We start from the raw sequence: 20,394 nt of genomic DNA, 5'->3' as shown, positions 1-20,394 counted from the left end.
ACGTTAATAATTAATTTAAAATACATACAGTAACTAACTTATATTCACAATTTAAAGAAAATACTGTTTTTATATCAAGTATGAAAGAAAGTGAACAACTGAAATGAAAATATTATTGTGAACATATTGGTACATACTTTTCATCTACACAAATTTTGCAGTGGTGGATAGGATCACACACTTCTTTAAATTGTGTGATCACTACTTATATCATTAAAAATGACAAACTTGAAAATAGACGTTTGATTCTACAGGAAATACTAAGTAGCTTCATTATATTTGATGAACCTTCTGCCTTTCCAGTCTGTTGTCTAAGCAGCGTCTGTGTCATATGGCATTTGTTCTGTCGATATTAGTTTTTATATATTAACACGTAAATCTGAAACGAAGCATAAAGCCTATGTATGAGAGAAAATTTTTGAAACTTAAATTGAGTAGATTTAATTTCTGTAAATTGGATATTAGATTCTAAAAGAAAATTTCTTTAGAATTTTATTTATAAAATTTAAAAAAATTCGTATATACTACATTGTAGCTGCCATATCTTTTCTAATGTACTTGAAGCATAGTTATTAATAAGAGACAGTGATGAATAATTAAGGGATGTTCTGGGGGGAATGTCCTCCCTCGAAGATTTAAGACTTTTTTAACTATCTAAATAATAGGCCTGTAATTTACACAAAAGAACACTTGATATAAAAATTGTACACAGAAAGATAACAATTACCTATTCATATTCACCACGTTTTACAACGGTATTAACATTTTTTAAGTTAATGCCTATTTTAGCAGTATTTAAAACAACTATGAACGAATAAAAGCTTTATTTATTTAATTTACCCCAATGGTCCCTTTCACAGATACTGTCTTTATTGTTGTTAGGCAAAATCTGAATTATTGTTTCTTTTGTTGAGTTATTTGTTCCACCTGTCCTTCAGTGGAGTATAAATTCTTCTCTGGAGGATAAGGCCTGAATGCAACACTGAATTATAGAGATCTTTTCCCTATTGTACGGAGGAGGACATGAAGGCTTGCACTGCAGCCTGAGACTTATTGTGCTTACCACTCCTATTCTGTGAATGATAGTAAATTCTTCATTTTTGAGACTTAATGAAAGGTTAAGAATATCAACATATTTATTACAAAAGTATATCGTCGTTGTTCCTGCAATAACTCCTATGTGCAAAATATAAAATTTTTCAGTAGGAAGAAAAACACATTTATTCATTGTATGGCAGCTGTACATAGGAGACTGTGAATTCTTACATTTTCGAAACAAAGAAATATAATTACATATTATAAGAGATTTTATTATTTGCTGTATCACTATTTAAGTTATTTAATAGAGCAAAAATCTGAAAATCGATAAATATGTCACAAGAGTTATTGTAGGAACAACGACGATATATAAATAGATATATTTTCGGAGTCATGATCTTAAACAAAACAGAAAAGAATGATCTCTCTTTTCCTTGTTACCAATCCATAAATTTTGCATTTTCGTTGTGTCATATCGAGCTTCAACTTTTCAGCCAGAGCAACATTTCCTCAAACAAATAAGAAATTTTCTATCTGGTCCGTTACTTGAATTGTGTAAGAAAGATTAAAAAATATAAGAGACCAATAAATATTGTTTCATTAACATCCATCAGCTGTTAGGTAGCCAAGGTAAATTCCCGCCGGTAAAGGTGCAGGCTAAGTGGGGTAAGTGTTACACAGAGGTTAGTGTGACTCTAGGTCAGGGGTCGTCAGCACAGAGCACCCTGAGGCTACCATCTCTTACCCGCGGAGAACACAGTGCACCATGGTGCATTCATAGCTGCTAGCGGGTATGCTCTCTATCTCTTCCTGCTGCACGACAGTGCACACGGGATGGCACTGCTTACCCTCTGCACATTTCAGGGAGTGCTGACGACCACTGCTCTAGATGTAAAATGGGTGGGCCAGAATATTGTTATCAGTGGTGAAATATAATGCATACTTTCTTCTACTATGTTCGAAGTTTTATTAAGTTGAAATGTTGATATAAATATGAATTTTGTACCCTATCAAATGTTTACAGATAAAGTTATCAGATATTGGGAAAAATTTAAAGCTAAACACATTCTTGTTTTTATATCTTTTTTACGAAAAAAATCCCTAAGAATAAAAGACGTGTGTGCATTAAAGGACATCATGCAAAAGAGTTTTCTAAAGTTTAGAAATCTTCACCTATCTTGTAAGTACATCCTTTCCCTAATGATGTTTTGTGTTAAAAATCAAGCTATTTTTAATACTAATCGGAAACATTCATAATTTTAATACAAGACACAAAGCAGATCTCCATCTACCTTCAGTCCTTCAGTTAGTCTCTGCTGTTATAAAAAAGGAGTTCACTGTTCATGTATTGCAGACGCCTATTCTGTACACTACCTATTTATCTTAAAGCTTTGAAGAGAAGAGAGAAAACGTTTAGAATAGAATTAATAAAACTTCTTTATATTCATACCTTCAACTCAACTGCTGAATTATTCATGCTTGTAAAAAAAATCATCTACTTATTAGGTTTTAATAATATTATGTATTATATTTTGAGTACAGTTTTTATTCGTTCCACATCTCAAAACTACAATGGCTATGGAGATAATTTAATTCTGGGGGTGGGGGAGGGGGAAACCGAACTTCAGTTTTTACCCTGCAGTTGCTCCAGAGGTGAATTAGAAATAGGGATATATCTTCCCATGGCTTATAATTCTCCCAAGAGACAGGGAAAGTATGAACTATAGATAGTGGTTTTACTAATAAATATTAACATCTACATTTTATCAAGTAAAACTGTTAATTTTGCACTACCTACAGTATTTAAAGAACATCACAGAATATCTCTTGTCAAAATTTCTCTTTCCTAGCTGTATGTATGCTGGAACACTGTGTTAAGTTTAATTTATGGAATTATTACATTCAAGGACAAGAAAATTTCATGATTATGGTACCTCTGAAGACCAATGCAGCGATTGTTGCAACCTTTCTTTTAAAATAATCCATTAACACAAATCCTCTGATTGAGGTTCTGGCTGATATGTATATCTATTATCAAGCAATACATCTCACTTGACAATATGCATTAGAGAAAGAACAATTGTTTGTAAGCATCTGAAGTCTAATTAGTGGAATATGTAGCTAATCGACGATGTATGCATTGGAGGGGGAAAGGAACTGGCAACCCTACCCCATTATCTCCTGGCCTAGTTGCCTTATGAATGATGCCTTATTGGTGTTACTTAAGAGGGTCGAACCTGTCTTCGGACAATTAATATTTGAGAAGAAAAATTTGCTCTGGTGTCGGGGGTTGGACAGTTGACTAAACAACAACACAAACAAACTGTTTTTATATTTATAATAGTATTTTGTGTAAAACAGAAAACAGAAAATTGAGCTTATTAGAGTTTCAACACAAGATAGACTAGGCTCTTAAATGGTTTGGCATGAGCAATATCAATAAGCTGTACTGACAGACTAATTCAATTTGTTACTGGACCATACTATCAATGAAATATAATTAGTACATAAATTAATGGCTTACCACTTTATCAGCCCTACTTGTAAAGTTTGCTATGCCATAATCTAGCAGTTTTGTGGATTTTATTACATTATTCTGGAACAAATAGATTATTTTCAAATGTTTTCAGGGACTTCTCTTCTAATCAACCTGCATGAGAGACCTTTAAAATACCACAAGAAAGTACCCTGGATTTTTATGACAACGATTAAGTTACATTCAAAAATAATATTTATACAATTTGCCAAGCAAAGCATCACTCACTCACTCACTCACTCACTCACTCACTCACTCACTCACTCACTCACTCACTCACTCACTCACTCACTCACTCACTCACTCACTCACACAATAAGAAAAGTATGAACTGTGTAAGATACATAAGCTTGATGTACGTTAGCAACTCATTTTAGTGTCTGTTTCTGACAATGTAACCTATGTTCTTATTGAGCTATTGTAACAGTAAACGGATTTGAAAACAAAATATATTTGTTGAAATTACTTTGCATGGTGTTATCTGTAGGAAGAACAAATGAGTGGAGGTAGACATAATGTGTAATTGATTTGTTGCAGTTAAGTTCTCTTCAGTCTTTAAAATCCCTGATGTTGTATTGGATTCCTTCTGCATAGCAGCAGCTGCTATCAGCATGGGATTCTACTCTGCAACATTGGAACCTCATCTCAGGCAGGTAAGGGACTAAGGATTATATTTTATAATGAATAAAATGTTTGTTTTGTAGGAGAAATCTTCATAATGATGGTTGGGGTTTAACTTTAAAATTTCTTAACATGATACTTAGAGCAAAAATTGCATAATTCTACTCAGTGAGTTACGAGATGCATATAGGTCTACATAGCATTCCAATCTGAACAACAGATAATGGTGGGAAGGGCTGTAGCCTGGAATTCTGTAATTATTAATCAAAACAAAATTATATAATTTTGAAGTTTGGATTTGCCTTTGTTTTATTTTCAGTAGAACACAGAAATGAATAGGATATCCTAGTCGTTACGAATAATTAAATCCAATTTGTAATATTTTTACTTACAAGAATTATTATTATTATTATTATTATTATTATTATTATTATTATTATTATTATTATTATTACAGCCATTAATAACACGAAATGGAAGTTTCCTAGTACCTGGTACTCGTTACATAAGCTGTTGTATAATCATAAAAGATGTATATTTTCCCTGGACCAAAAATATATTATAAACCGACTAGAATCACATCTAGTAACAAACTATTAAAATTCTTTTCAGAAAGGAGCCACTGTGTAAACACAAAAACGACCTATGTAACGAGTACCGGGTACTAGGAAACTACCCACGAAATATAATTGGCTATGTCAAGTTTGTAAGTACATGCAAAAGTAAGGGGCATAATCAAGATCATAAATTGTGTAATAAAAAGATAATCCACATATTTAGACAGGTTGTAAAATGGGTTGTTATGTAACCACTTCCAACCTGCAGTTTATAACTACTTCCATTTAGTTTCTTAATTTGAATGGGCAATTGGTTAAAAATCTGATAGTAATAATAAGGCGGCTGGATTTAACTTTCTCTAAAAAGTTCAAGCTACAGGTGCTCTAAATAACAGAAACATGAGTCTATAGTAGCCGAGAAGATACAACTATTTAAGTTACAAAAGCGGAGTTATGAAACAGGCAAGTGTTAATGAAAATCGTAGGAGTGGGTTTAGTACTTTGATAGCCATTTACGAGTAAGCGTCAGCTTTCATTAATATACAGTACATTAATGTGTAGGCAAAAAAGGAATAAAAATTACTTATTAAACTGTACAAAAATGAATAATAGTACTTACGAAAATAGCACTGAAGTTGCATGAAGAAAGTTTTAAACTTCAACATTTCTTGGTCACGTATAATACACAATTATTTAACAATATTAGAATTTGAAATGGAGAATGGAGAATGAAGTACCTTTTTTAATAAGAACTTAAAGAAACCGCAATTACTCAAATAAATCTATCATCAACCTGTAGATAGCAGCATAAGTAACAAGTAACATGCTCTGCCATCTATTACAATTATTTGTAACTTCTGACTTCTGTATCATACCGGAATTATACAGAAGCAGTATGTTATGTTCCAGCTATTTCATTAATTTGAATTCGTTCCTTCCGCTGACTTGTCGTACATTACAAATTTTGAAGTTCTTGCGTTTTTTGCTTAGGCAGTAAAAGGTGAGTTATTTATCTGTGTAATTGTTTTATGGCATATGAAACTAATTGTTCGTAATAAATTAATAGATATAAACAAATTAATAGTCTGGTTATTTGTGACACATTAATAAAATTATGAAGTCTAGAACTAAAAATATAAATTATTTAGGGATCTTTTGGTAAAGAGACAAACAATTTATAATAGTCAATTTCTCCTTCTGAATGGTTTAGAATGTTGGGTATTTTGGGTATTAAGTAAGATATTAATTACAGACAAAAAGACAAATGAAGATTCTAACACGTGTCGCTGGGTATAGAGGAGCCGAACAAATGACTTTTATAGCCTACGTAGGCCCTACTTGTTTAAAAAATGGTTAATGACGGAAAAAATTTGTATGACCGTCCACAGAATGGATAATAGAAACTAAATAAAATACACAGATTTAAGTAATTACGTACAGTAAAGGATGCCAAGATAGAACAAATTATGCAGCCGAAATGTAAGGTTGTTATCCGATTTTTAACAAAGTTTCAGGATTTAAAATGTTTTCCAAGTTTCGTAGAACTTCATACTATTCCTATTTGTCTGGGACTTTCTTGCATGGAACAATTTATGTTTCCTTTCCGTGCACAGAATTAGTAAGCAATCTTAAATGGAAATATGCTAAAAATTATGGTATTGTACAATAGGCCTATATTAGTATAAATAATATTGAATGAGAAAGTGTTTAGCTAATTTAGCTAATCTAATGTTGTAATATGGGCTACTTACGAGTGCATTGAAACTGGTGATTTGAATACGTTTAGTATTAATTTAATTTACATGTTTGAATACTTTTATGATAAAAATATTTTTGCATTGGTAAATTTTATAATATGAAGGACTGCCAAATAGAAAAAGTAAATCTTATCACAAGGAAATTACTCCTTTATTCTCATAAAAATTCGCTTTGAACTCGTGATGCAAAATTCACATTTAATGTAAAGGCGATGAGCTAATTAGTTAAAACACTGGATAATGATGCAGGAAGCTCAAGAACACAGTGTGAAAGGATGCCCTGTATGTTACAGTTCAACTTGTCATCCATCTCGACGGGAGTGATGTTTGTCATCAGTGGAACCTTGTATGCTGTATCAGCACCCTTGGTAGGACGTCTGTGTGACTGGAACATATACCCCAAGAAAGTGATAGTGGCCGGTAGCTTGAGCATAGTCTTCAGCTACTTCCTAGTGGGGCCGCTACCGGGTCTGCCTCTACCAACGTAAGTTTTTTTTGTCCTTGAGCGTAATGTTAGTTTTTTTCCTTACTCTTCCCTTGTTTCGCATTGGCTCCTTTAAGCTATCCACAATAGGCTACAACTGATGAAAAACATTTCCAGAACGTTGTGTTGAACCCTCAGAAATCCGCAATGCTAAGATTACAAAGAGAGTGGTGATGTCATTGACATGTATGTTACATTTGGAAAAGTTGTTGATAGTGGAATAATAATCTTGCTTACCATTGATTTGGAGGTTTGTATATTGAAATCCGATTGAGATCGATGGACTTTTAAGAGCGGTAAACATTCTTAGGATTATTTCCTTTGGAAAGGATAAGTTGGGACGACTGTGTTATAATAATAAGGTGCATCTGCAGGGTTCAATTTTCCATATGAGTAGCATGCAATCCGGGGAGTATATTGAAAGAATGAAGTTGAAAACGTATGTTTAATTAAGATGCAAGCAGATTTTGTGTCTACTTGGTATGCCGTGTCTTCACTATGTATATAATATATTAATTAATAAATATTAAATATTAATTCAATACTTAGGCCTACTTGAGTCTCAAAATTATGGTTAAACGCTCCATAGATATTCGTATTTGCGATAATCTTCGATAAAGCTAACCGTATTTGCTGCTATTTTCAGCTTAAAAGGTCCACCATAACAAAACAAAATTTTCAGTTTATTCACGGTCACCTAGAACAATCAGCTGCTCGCTATATGGTCTGTAGGCCTATGCTCCTATTGAACGAAATAACGCTCAAGATACTCACCTGCGGTAATGGGTAACTTTCAATTATTGCATGGTCTCTCATTTTTAGTGGAAAAAGGCATGCGCAATTGAATGTATTTCGTTCACTCTTGGATGCGTGAAATTGAAAGAAAAGTTTAACCTTGTAGATGCTCCTTTACGGCATGTAAAATCTTGAATGAGAGAGGATTCCATTAGATTCACCGGTTAGTCATCGTTCTCGCATGTCATCCTGTCATTACGGACAATTAATTCACTTTAAAATTGCATTCCTTACTTCAGAAATTGAATTCTCAAGCATTGTCTAGGAAGCTGTTCATCGATTATATGTGGAGATGTTAGCAACCACTTACCATCATATATTCGGAAAGAACTTGTATTCCCTATTCCGAAAGAGACTCAATCGTAGATCAGTCAGTTAACAGCTTCTTACCAAATGAAACCTGTTTTCGAGCTTGGATAGCTTCTGTGAGATTCGTTATAGACATAGCTTGGTGTGGTTAGGTTTTCTTAGAGTACATGAACTTTCCTTGCCATACACCACAGAGCGATCCATATAGGCTAAATCTTCATAATTTTAATGAGTTATAATTTTCCTCTGCAAGCTAGTAAAAAACTTGAAATTGAGTTTAATGATCTCAGTGGCTCTGGGAGGATCTATATTGATACTCCTACCATCCATTGTTGACTATAATGACTATTGTTGGCTATTAGTAATTAGTAGGAGGCGAATTCATATACATTAACACTTAAGTACTCGCGAACTATTTTGTGACATTAGTACTCGCGTGGGGTCAAAGTGCCCATAATACGAATTAAAATATAAAATTCATAGTTCCACGTAAACTTTCTAGCTCATATAGATCATTAGGCCTACTTGCCAGAATGTTCTTAAGTAATAATTTGCATGTATATACACCACAAAAGTAACACCGTAATACTTGTTGACTGATTTGTAACATTAGGCCTACTAGTCGCGTGGGGGTTAGAGTGACCCTCAATTAAAAACACGAATTAAAATATGAAATATCCTGATTCTATGCAAGTCTTCTAGCTCATTACTTGCCATAATCTTCTAGTGTAAGAGATTTCACGTATAGAACCACAAAAATAACAATATACTACTTGTGGACTAATTTATGACATTAGTAGTTGCGTGGGGGTCAACAGAACCCCTAGCCTAGAAAATTTAAATTAACGCAACAAATGGCAGTGATGAATTGGAAGTTATCATGTAGTCGTATTGCTGACACCTTTTCAGGAAGGTACTGATAAGCTGGGCAATGTAGGCAACAGCGTAAAAATAATACAAACCAACATATAACATTGGGGGTCATGTTGACCCCACGCGACTATTTAAATGTTAAAAATGGCAAAATACGTATGCACTTAAAAACCAGGGTATATGCACTAAAAATAACAAAATATGCACTATTATAATACAAAAAAAAAAAACTGATTGTGTTTTAAGCAATTTACTATTGTTGGTTTTTCTGCTATAGGCTACATAAGAATATTAAGACACCATCAGTTGTTAAAGTTGTGTGTCCAACCCACTGCTTAAGCAGTACACTTGTGGCAAGTTTTTTGTTCGCCATCGTTGATAAAACTAATTCAAAATTAATAATTTTCTTACGGCTAACTAAGCTATTCTAAAATACAGTGCATTCGTTACACACTTGACATGTCACCATAATCAAATTACATATTCTGATTTTTCATTTCGACAAGTAAAATACAGAAAAATGCATAATCGTGCGTTTATTAGGCCTTTTGTTGACAGGAGGCGAAATTCAAATTTAGCGAGCATAAAGACACTTCCTGTATAGATCAGTCATTATCTCGTGAAATCAAATACATTCGTGCACCGTAGCTCACAGTAAGAACCTTATGATGGGAGTAAGCGAGCTAGCTATATAGCTCGCAAGTCGAAGCGTAGCGAGGAAGGAAAGCTACTCAGTCCACCTTTTCCTTCCCCTCAAACGCAGGTAGGTTCCACGAGATACCGAATGGCCTATAACTTCCGCGCCGATCATATGCAGCGTTTTCTTAACAACTGTCAAAATGTTACGCACGTGCGAAGTAGAAGATAAGGCGGCTTCTTGTTTCGATTCGATTATCGGTTCTTTTAATCTCAACATATATTCATCATAACGCTCAAATGTTATACATTTGCAGAGTCAGCAATGCATTTAATTATGGGGAGCTTTGTTGATTGCCGGAATTGTCATAATGATTCGCCGACAACAGTGCACTGTCTTCATGTTGTCAGACTGCCATAGGCCTAAATAAAATATTCAAGGTCTGCGTTTCTTCTGAATTCCATTTTCCAGGTTTTCCGCATTCTTAATCTTGGTTTAAATACCAGATTACTAAAAAAAAACAGCGAAATATGCTTTTATATGCACTAAAAGCTGAAATATGCATTAACCCCTTAAATTTGCATAAACAAGGTGAGCCGATGAAACGGGCGATGTTAAAACTTTAATAATTATTGCACTGATTACTTTGAAATAAAATTTTCACTTTACATTTAAAGTATACACAATAGCATTTACCTGTACCTCATGAAATTCTTATTTTCTCTACACTACATCCCTCAGGTGGGACTCATTTTGTTGCACATGTTCTTCAAGTCTAAGTTTCCCTGAGGTTTCTGTTTTTTTTTATAATTCCACTATCGACGTATCATCATCTTACTGTCATCCGACAGCCTCTATAATCGAAAATGAAGTTAAATAATGATCCAAATTCCTTGATATTTTAACGCAATTTTATGTACAAAGTTTGAGTAAAACGAACAATTTCAGTAGATTATTGACTTTTTCATAATTCTTTTGTAACATACAGTAGAACCCCGATTTTCCGTCACTCTATTAACCGATTGGTGGATTATCCGATTGTCTTTCTCTCTCGCTTTTTTTCTGCAGAAAAAATACGAAGTACTATGCATTATATTAGTACAATTTTTCTGCAGAGTGTTTTTTTTTACAAACAGAATATGATCTACTCTTCGAGTGGCCGTACTGTCTAACTTCTATGCAAAATGTCTTCCACAGATATCAAAAGAAAACGTGTTGTGGTACGAAAAAAAAAGTACAAGTAGGCCTAATTGAATGGTTGGGAAAAGAGAAACTGTGGTTCATCTCGCATCAGAATATGACATAGAATTATAACTGGCGGGATTTAATGAAAAACAAATATAAATTGTATACAGTATCGGTATATAAATCTACAACATGAGACTGTGCTATTCCTATCTTTCCAGCCGTCTTAAGGAGTTCCTTGGCCATTAAAAACATGTTGTTAAAAACCAGACTTCTGATTCGCTATCTAGTGTATTAAAAAAAAGATCATGGAGGAAATTACGAAACTGTATTATGCACTCAATTTATGAAAACCTTTTATGAAACGGATTATCCGATTTTTTCGATTAACCGTTCACTCTATCCCCTTCATTACAACGGATAATAAAGGTTCTACTGTATCCTGCTTCTGAGTAATATACTTTTTCTGGCACATCACAAATAGTCTGAAGAGAAAACGTTTAATTTCTGTAACCGCAACAGTGAAAATAGGAAAATTATTATTTTTCAGACAGCATCAAATGTCACTGTGGAAAGGAATTGTGGACTGTATCTGGTAAAACGGGAAATCCCTGAGATAAACTACGTTTTCTTATCATATACTGGAAGATTTCTGAATAACAAAATGGATATATTCTTGTAATTTCACAATGCTCTACTTCTACTGTATCGTTATTCAATTCTTAAAAAGCACTTGTAAGAAATTTGACAATTTCATGCATTCATACCATTTTCCAGTCCCTTTCACGAGCCTCCATCATATTACTAATGAATAATGTTTAATTAAAGAGACTCATGTAAAATAATGCATTTCTTTCAGTACCTTGTTGATGTGTGTGTTGGGCCTTATTATCCATGGCATTGGCACAGCCTCCATATTAGTACCATGCTTCATCGACGTCATCAGAGCAGCTGTGTAAGTCAATATTTTAAATACGCACATGAAAATTCATTATAGTTATTGAAGACTTTAGTTCAGCAACAATTCAGTTTTATTAAAACTTACAAAATTTTTGTTTTTGTGAATTTATACGTCTTAGACACGTGTAGCCTATGTGTCACAAATAGTTTTAATAAAACCATTTTTTTTTTAAACTGTGGCTACAATCGTTCCAGGTGAGAAGACTGGAGTTTTAGCAATACATCTATTCCATAAAAAATAGACCTGAATCCCTTTTCTTGTGTTGTCTTTCTTTGAAAACTGTGGTATTGCATCATTCTAACAATATGGAGCAGTGGTCGTCAGCACTCGCTGAAATGGGTAGCCTAAAGAATAATCGGAGCCGTCCCGTGTGCCCCGTCGTGCAGCAGGAAGAGGTAGAGAGCATAACCGCTAGCAGCTACGAATGCACCATAGTGCAGTGTGTTCTCTGCGGGTAAGAGACGCTAACCCCAGGGTGCTCTGTGCTGATGCAAATTGCCAGTGTGTAAATTCCCTCTCGGATGACGAATGAATAGATTAAAAACCCAGCCCTTAAAAAATCAGTGATATAAACTCCACACTCTTCCATTATTGTCTAATAATAAGCCTGGAAACATTAATGGATATTAGGCATACGTTTCGGAATACGTGGGGAATAAAAAAAAGACACAATTTCAAATAATTCCTGTAAGAAGACAAGCCACCGCCGAATGTTAATGCCATTAGTAGATAGGCTATAAACCAATGAACAGTACGATTATTTAGTCCTGACAGTCGCCGGTGATCTGCGCCTGGGTCAGGCGAATCCATTTAGTTACGCCAAGGGGTGTTTGGGTTATTCACCTGCTTGCCTTCGGAGGAATCGGATGTCATGCGTGCGGTATAGCCTTATGTTTCTAATACAGTTAAGCTGTACTGCATTCCTTTACCGACCGCTCGCCCTTATCTCTACTCCGGAACTCTCCCCACTCCTCCTATTACTTCCCCTCTTTCGCGTCGCTGAGCTGTCAGGACTAAACAATCGTTCTGTAGCTTTGTAACCACGTCCAATGACGCCACTTCCTGTCGCCAAGGGGCATAAGGGCGCCGAAGTTGCGTATAAAATTAGCCGTGCTGCGCGGACACTCTCAGTAATATCTCGGCATTGAGAGCGCTACAGACCTGTGTGACTACTCATTTCATTTATAATCGCGAGTGGTGCAATATTAAAGTAATAATAGACAGATACGATACACTTTGATGAACCATATTGAAAATATATGATGTAAGTTGGTATTAATTTCGAAATGTCGCTTCATATGAAGAGAAAATATATTCAGCGGTCCTCGCTAATTATTTCTCTTATCATAGACCTATACTCTCCATTTAGTAAATCGGAAATAAAAACAAAATATTCGAACCAACACAACTGTAGTTTGATTTTCGAAACTGGGTGACGTAGATCTATTCTACGTGCTGGTGCATCCCTAACGCAGCACATTTTTTTTTAATCCAACCAAAACTTGACCATGGTGGAAGGAACAGGGTCACTAAGATCCGCGAGTCACAATCTGACTCATAGCAGAACAGAAATCTCGTCACGGGTTCGAATCCCAATGATTGTGATGTTGTGAAACTACAACCAAGGGAACGAACCTATAACTGAGAAAGTTATGTCTTGTGGACTAATCATACTTATTTCGTATTATGTTTTATCTGAATTACGTATCTTATTTTCTGAACGCTCTTTTTTCATACTTTTCACTTCACAAATACTTCAAATAATGTCCATGGAACGATGAATTCTAAAATGACATATGCAACGTATAGGCTTGAAGTTAAAGTAGCTATATGAATCAAAGCCATTATCCTTTGAAAGGATGCGAGAATCTGCGTATCTAATAGTTTTAACATCTACAAGGCTTCAATTTATCATAAATTAATTAATGTATTTCAATTAGGAACTTTAAAGAAGTAATTTTAACCTAATTTTAATGAAAGGAATAAATTGGAGTATCTACTGTTCTAGGTCATATGGATTTCCTGACGATATGGCCACATATGGATTGGTGTCAGGCTTATGGGCATCGTTTTTCTCGCTGGGGGCGTTTGTTGGCCCCTCAGTTGCTGGTGTGCTGTATGACACGGTTGGGTTCCGGAACGGAACTTTGTTCCCAGTCGGTGTTCATGTTCTAGTGGTGAGTTGGCTTTCTTCAATAACCTTTGGTTTCAAGTAATATTAGGATCTTGGAATTCTGTTTAAAATGACTCTTAATTATGAACAAGTGCATGCGAATTTATCTATTTGCTTCCTTATTGTACAACTTGCCCGTTGCTGAGTGGTTAATCTCTCTGCCTTCTATCGTGGCGACACGAGTTGGGTCCCCATCAGGATCATAAGGAATTTGTGGTAGACAAAGTAAGCGCGAGGAGCTTTTCTAGGGGTTCTCCCGTTTCTCTCATCCTTGTACTTTCAGTAGAGGAGAGAAATATAGAAGAATGTAGTTTAAAACCTGGACAACTTAAGGAAATATTGGTATTTTCGTTAGTGCATAGAATGTAAAATGGGAAAGCATGTGTAATTTACATGACACAGTTTATTTGATTTTATGATTGTGAAATAATGACATAGGAAACGTGAGAAGTCCACAAATTTTAGTTCAGTTAACTGAAATTTGAACGCGAAACTCTGACAAGAATAATAAACACTTTAAGTACAGACAGCTGTACTCCTTATATATGTCTTAAAATATAAATTAATAAAATTTCAGAAGAAATGATTCAAAAGTTGAATGTGGATCCATGTGGCAGTGTATTAATTTATTTTATAAGAAGTAGAGCTTTCTTATTTGTTTTTTATGTTTCTAGTCAATGCTACTAGGAGTTTTAGTAAGCATTATGACAATTTTACGAGCAATGATTTTTGTAAGGAAGTTACATTTATTTCTAGTGATAAACACAATTTTACCTTAAAGGAGAGATAAACATATTACAGAAACACACAGCGTTTTAAGTAATAATAATAATAATAATAATAATAATAATAATAATAATAATAATAGTTTTATCTTCCCTGGCAGAGTTAAGGCCATCAGGCCTTCTCTTCCACTCAATCAGGATCAAGGCACATACAGGAAAATACATATCGGTATACAAGTATTAACTTAGAGAAAAGATGGAATACATATGAATACAATGGGTTTATCTTCGTCTTAAAGCGAGAAGGAAGAGGAAGAGAAATCTCTCCCATTTAAAGACGTCGCAGCTGACCACCCAATTACTTTGTGACTAAATTATTGTATACTTACCTTTATACAGGCGGCCTAGTAGCTCAGTTGGTTAGAGCAATTGGCTTACGGACTGGAAGGTCCCGGCGGGACCTTGTTCATTGCCAAAACTTCCAGAACGTCTCCGAGGTTCACTCAGCCTCTATCAAATTGAATACCGGGTCTTGCTCTGGGGTAAAGGGCGGACGGAACGTGATGCCGACTACACTACCTCATTCCAGTCCCTGTCTCTACCTCCATGCCCCCGCTTCCATTCCCTGTTATTTCCTGTAATTTTTCCTTTCAATTTAAGTTTTTTGCCGATTAATTGGTCTTAACCAGTTGTAATGAAACCAATATGTAGGTTTCATCTTTTTCTCCCCCTTGTTACTAGAATACGAGTAGGTCGAGTCTTCGAAACTTTGCTATATAATGTAATTTTTTACTTTGTCCGCTCTTTCAGTCTGAGAACTTCTCTCTTCATTATTTCCGCGGACTTCCAAGCGATCCGGTCTTCTAGGTTGTAATATTCAAAAGAACCTTTGTTTATCCGATACATATCAGAATATAACCTTCTCACTTAGTGTATATATTATATTAAAGCTTTTCTCATTACAACTCAGCAATAGCATGTAACTAACGATCAGAGCGTATAAACATCAGATTTCAAGAGAAGAGTGGAAGTTAGTTCTCCTTCCTTACGGAGTATATCTTATGATTGTACTGTGATGTCATAAACTATGATATTGAACATATGGACGAGGAATTCTACTGAGTATTAGTGCATACGAGACTATAAAAGTGGAACGTAGGTACCAAAAAATTTAATTCTTGAACAGAACTTCTAAGATTAATTGTAAAGACAATGAACTTTAATTAATTTATAATTTTCTGCCCAAGGACAAGTCTTTCAGTGCAACCCAGCATTCTCCAATATTTCCTATTTTCTGCCTTTCTCTTAGTCTTAGCATATGAGCCTTATTTCTTAATGTCGTCTGATATCTTCTTCTGCCTCGAACTTTTCTCCCGTTCACCATTCTTTCCAGTGCAACCTCCAGTAGGCGGTTTCTTCTCAGCCAGTGACCCAGCCAAAATTTCGTTCATGAATGCTTATGTTAACAATTTTGATTCTAGTTCCTAGCTGTCGCCATGTTCGTGTGGCTTGGAAAGGGTTACCCCTCCAGAATCCAGGAGCCTAGGCCGGACCCCGAGAACCCGAAAGTTGGCTGCATCCAGAGGGTGCGAAACCTGCCGCAAGATATCCCACCGCTGCTGCCCTCAAAGTGCTCTGACGCCATGCCTACGGGATACGGCAGCTTCGGCTCGCACAGCCACTTCATCACCGCCATCTCTTGACGAAGTGCGTGTGAGAATAGAGGTTCAATTCTACAGTCACAACCTGCACTCGAGTGTGCAGATCCTTCGGAATGAATCCACTTCGTATCTCTTGAAGCGTTCACAGTATTTCATGTTGATTCACGATATTCCGTTGTATTCATAGCTTATGAGTTTGTAATGGAGTATATGAAATGGTATAATAAGGGCCTACTAGAGTCGTAATAAAATACGTACATCGACCGGCAATGGAAGAGAGACTACTAAATACGTGGATTTTGTTGGGCTTAAGAGACTTTTTATCTATTTATTATCTGATGTTTTATAATAATCTATTAGCTTATCCCAACGAGATTTTTATACTACACCGTTTTACGCAGCAATTTTGTCACGGAAACTTCCATTCATGCAGGAACTGGAATTTCTGAAATGTCTCTTTTGAAGATTAACTTACAGTTTACCAAACTTGCATGAAATACTCGCAATATTAGCTTAACATTTAATGAGTAATATTAATGACATTATTAAATTAATTTTTATCATCTCTCTACCGTATTAAATGTCTTTTAATCTTCTCTCTACAAGTATTAGTCTATAATTATGAGAGCAAGTCATTACATAACAGGAATTTTATTATAACTATTTCACAAAGGCACATCCAGAAAAAGTGTGCCTTGTTTTTCGACATAGTCATCCTGCTTTGCAACACACTTGGTCCACTTGTCCACAAGTTTGCGAATATCTTCAAGAAAAAAGTTTTTTTGTTGTACCCGTGACCAACTTCGCACCGTCTCCATTATCTCGTCGTCACCTGCAAACTTTTTACCTCTCAAATGTTCTTACAAAGGTCCAAACAAGTAAAAATCCGATGGTGCCAAGTCCGGACTCTATGGTGCATGTTTCAACACATTGTATGCATTTTATGCGCAGTCGTACGGGGGCGTTGTCGTGAAGCAGCACTACTCCTTTTGAGAAAAGTCCCCGGCGTTTTGATCACATGGCGGGCTTCAACTTGCTTACCAACATGCCCTTGTATTGAACACTATTCACAGTTTTGCCCTTTTCCTGGAAGTGCACCAATATATAGGTCATTGACATCCCGAAAGTTCGTCAGGATGTCTTTCCCAGCGGATGCCTGTGGTCCTGAATTTTTTCTTCACCGGAGACGACGTGTGCTTTCACTCCATCGATTATTTTTTTACTCTCTGATTCATAATGGTGCACCTAGAACTCGTTTCACTCCCTCTGATCACAAAAAAACTAAAAACGCTTCGTTGCACTTCTACGGTGCAAGTGAACAGTGGAGCGGCTACGTTGTACGAGCTACTGCGCAGGCGCATACTGCTCGATCGTCACAACATAAATTTTCGTTATGCATAAATATCCATGAAATTTAGAATAAAATTAATGTTGCTTAATGGCTTGCCCTGATATTTTATTTCTCGTTCTCCATCGAACAATGTTAATGTCACATCGCTGTTTCTGTTAGGTGTCGATTAACTTTCATAGGGAAAACACTGAAAAGTATTTTGCTCTTAAATTGAGATTTTATATTGTTCACATTCCATTTTACTATAAAGAAATGAAGAAGGTACACAAACACACTTTATTTTTTTAATGCATATAGTCTATATTGAAATAAATTACAGTTTGTTCAGTTAATTTAAAGAAATGTATTCCGAAAAATTTCCGATTTTGGTTCTGTAACGCTTCGCACAGCTCTGATGCTGCGTGAAAGCCAGTCGTAGATTCAAATCCTGCCTAGGGTATGAATGTTGTTCGTTGTCTGTGTAGAGTTCTGTGTCATAAGCAACCATACGCGTTCGGCTTGGGACAAAATATCTCGAGCCCAACATTAAAACGAGCATGCTCGTCGATTCCCATACACGTCCGAACCATAATGGTCAACATCAGTTTGAATGCCTTCGCCTTGGGTCTCGTATTGTGATGGATCTCCAAACAACATTAGCGATTGTGGGTGGAAAATCCTTTCCTTTTACTTTCCTGATTAGCTATGAACAGTAAAATTCGAAGTACCACAAAATGGCTTCGTCTTCTGAACTTCTTGTAGGCCTATCGTTTTACGAAACAAGTACTTTTTTCAGTCTCCTCCGAAAGATATCAAGGATTAAATTTTTCCGGTCACAAATTTCTCGTCAGTATTAGGAAAAACTTGTCTGGCCTTTTTCGCAACATTTTCTCTTAAATAGTTATGTTTATTAGAGTATTTTATATTGTAATAACTTTCTCTTTTAGTACTGTAATATGTTTATTGGAGTAATCTTTACTTCTTATGTCCTAAAGAGCCCTCTTATCTCAATAAATGGTTATGAACTCGGTCCAAAATTTTTTATACTGTCATTGAACGACGTGACATTTACTAAATTGTTCAGAAAAAGATGCATACCACTCACGATTTAAATAGAAACTATGGCGAGCATGCTCATTTTCTCCTATACATGTATAGACAGGGACATGTATGGCGCGGCGTTGGGTTTGAGCTCGTAGCAACCGCCGAGCCGAACCTCAAGCCGAGCATTCCAACCGCGAAATAATAGATTCGTAGAACCTGTGCATGTTCGAGCATGTTCGTCGAGCCAGGTACCAACCACTTTCTTCAACATGCTCGCTGAATATGTTCGAGCGTGTATGAGGACTTCTGTGTACTCCACGTCAGGGCTATTTAGTCTAGATCGACGAGTGACATTAGAATATTCCTCGACAGGCAATAAACTATCGAAGTGGAAATTTATTCATATGGGGAATTCGTTAAAATTATGCTACTTCGGCATCATAAGTCATGTTTATCCTATTACGCAGAATATTGTGTTGTCAACATGGAATTGAAGCACTTGTCGATTTAAGATTGGTAGTATGAAGATATAACGAGACTGGGATCATACAAGTAACGAAGCAAGGATAAATTACCATAATATCTGAACATGGAAGGAGTTCGATAAAATGCCAAAGAGATCAAGTTTCAGGTTTCCATTTTTGTTTCAAAAATTATTGTTTAAAGGAGTTCAAGTATTCATCGTTGCTCAAGTGAAAAGAAACAAGGGAAATAGATCGAATTATTCAGAGGTAATCTAACCTCCTCTTTATTGAATATTTTACACGATCTGCCACGGGTGGAACAGCATTTTTTTCTGTGTAAAGCTTTGACTAGCGAGAGTAGGCTACAGTTGGGGGTTGTATAAATATTTCTAAAACTAATTATTAAATTTTAGAACGTATTATTTCCAGTTAAAATGAAAAAAAAAAAAAAAACCTAAGTTTTCTATTGATTTTAATATGAGAAAGAACATTATTAATGTAAATTTTTTAAGTCGTTTTCGATGGTGGAGTAGTTATAAAGCTCATAGTTATCGAGGTTCAAGAGTTCAATGAAAATTCTTAGAATGGTTTCTTTCAAAAGGGAAGAAAAGCCAGGGATGTATGATACTTAAAAAGAACTTGATTTTAAATGAGAAAGTTTCAGGCTAAATTCATCGACCATTTCACTTTCATATAAAAATTAAGCTCATCCGGCCATTGGGGTAATGAACTTCATATTCGATTTCAACTTTGCCAGGCTAGAAATGTCCAAAATGGTGTCGGATAACAATCAAGCGTAATGAATACCAGCCGGATCAACCACATTTTTAAACAATACATATCTGTTACTTGGAGAATTTTACCTGTTCACAAATCGCGTAGCCGTATATCAGCAGTTATTTTACTATAGTCTGTGGAAAATGAAAGTGAAGAACAGTATATTACGATACAAGGTTGGGAAGTGATTTTTTACAAAATCGAGAAAAAGTTTGAAAAAACGAGCAGAGCGAGTTTTTTAATTTCCGAGATTTTGTAATGCACTTAACTAACGTGTATTATACAATATTTTTTTGCACGATTATATTTTTAAAATTGAAAATAGGCCTACAATATATTTTGCATTGAAAATTTAGAGCAATATTATTCCAAAGTCTCAAAACTGCACTGCAATGGTAGCTAAGTAACAATAAGTGCACTGTAATGGATCTATTTCAGTACAGTTTTGTGTTATGAATAATGATTTC

General features: G+C 35.4%; 1 protein-coding gene across 2 annotated transcripts in view; it reads left to right on the top strand.

Moving 5' to 3' along the window:
- The window catches only part of LOC138700006 (MFS-type transporter SLC18B1-like), a 46,195-nt gene extending 26,713 nt beyond the window's left edge, over nucleotides 1-19,482 (top strand). For both annotated transcript variants that reach the window (XM_069826275.1, XM_069826276.1), the window contains exons 8-12: nucleotides 4,112-4,227; nucleotides 6,803-6,993; nucleotides 11,652-11,747; nucleotides 13,762-13,930; nucleotides 16,133-19,482. In XM_069826275.1, the coding sequence (XP_069682376.1) occupies nucleotides 4,112-4,227; nucleotides 6,803-6,993; nucleotides 11,652-11,747; nucleotides 13,762-13,930; nucleotides 16,133-16,354 (794 nt within the window). In that variant the 3' untranslated portion in view covers nucleotides 16,355-19,482. The remainder of the gene's footprint in view (nucleotides 1-4,111; nucleotides 4,228-6,802; nucleotides 6,994-11,651; nucleotides 11,748-13,761; nucleotides 13,931-16,132) is intronic.
- Nucleotides 19,483-20,394: the final 912 nt, after the last annotated feature.

The sequence above is a fragment of the Periplaneta americana genome, chromosome 5 (genome assembly GCF_040183065.1).
Source record: "Periplaneta americana isolate PAMFEO1 chromosome 5, P.americana_PAMFEO1_priV1, whole genome shotgun sequence".
NCBI classification, from domain to species: Eukaryota; Metazoa; Arthropoda; class Insecta; order Blattodea; family Blattidae; genus Periplaneta; species Periplaneta americana.
Note: the sequence above shows the minus strand (reverse complement) of the source record. Positions and strands in the feature narration are given on the sequence as shown.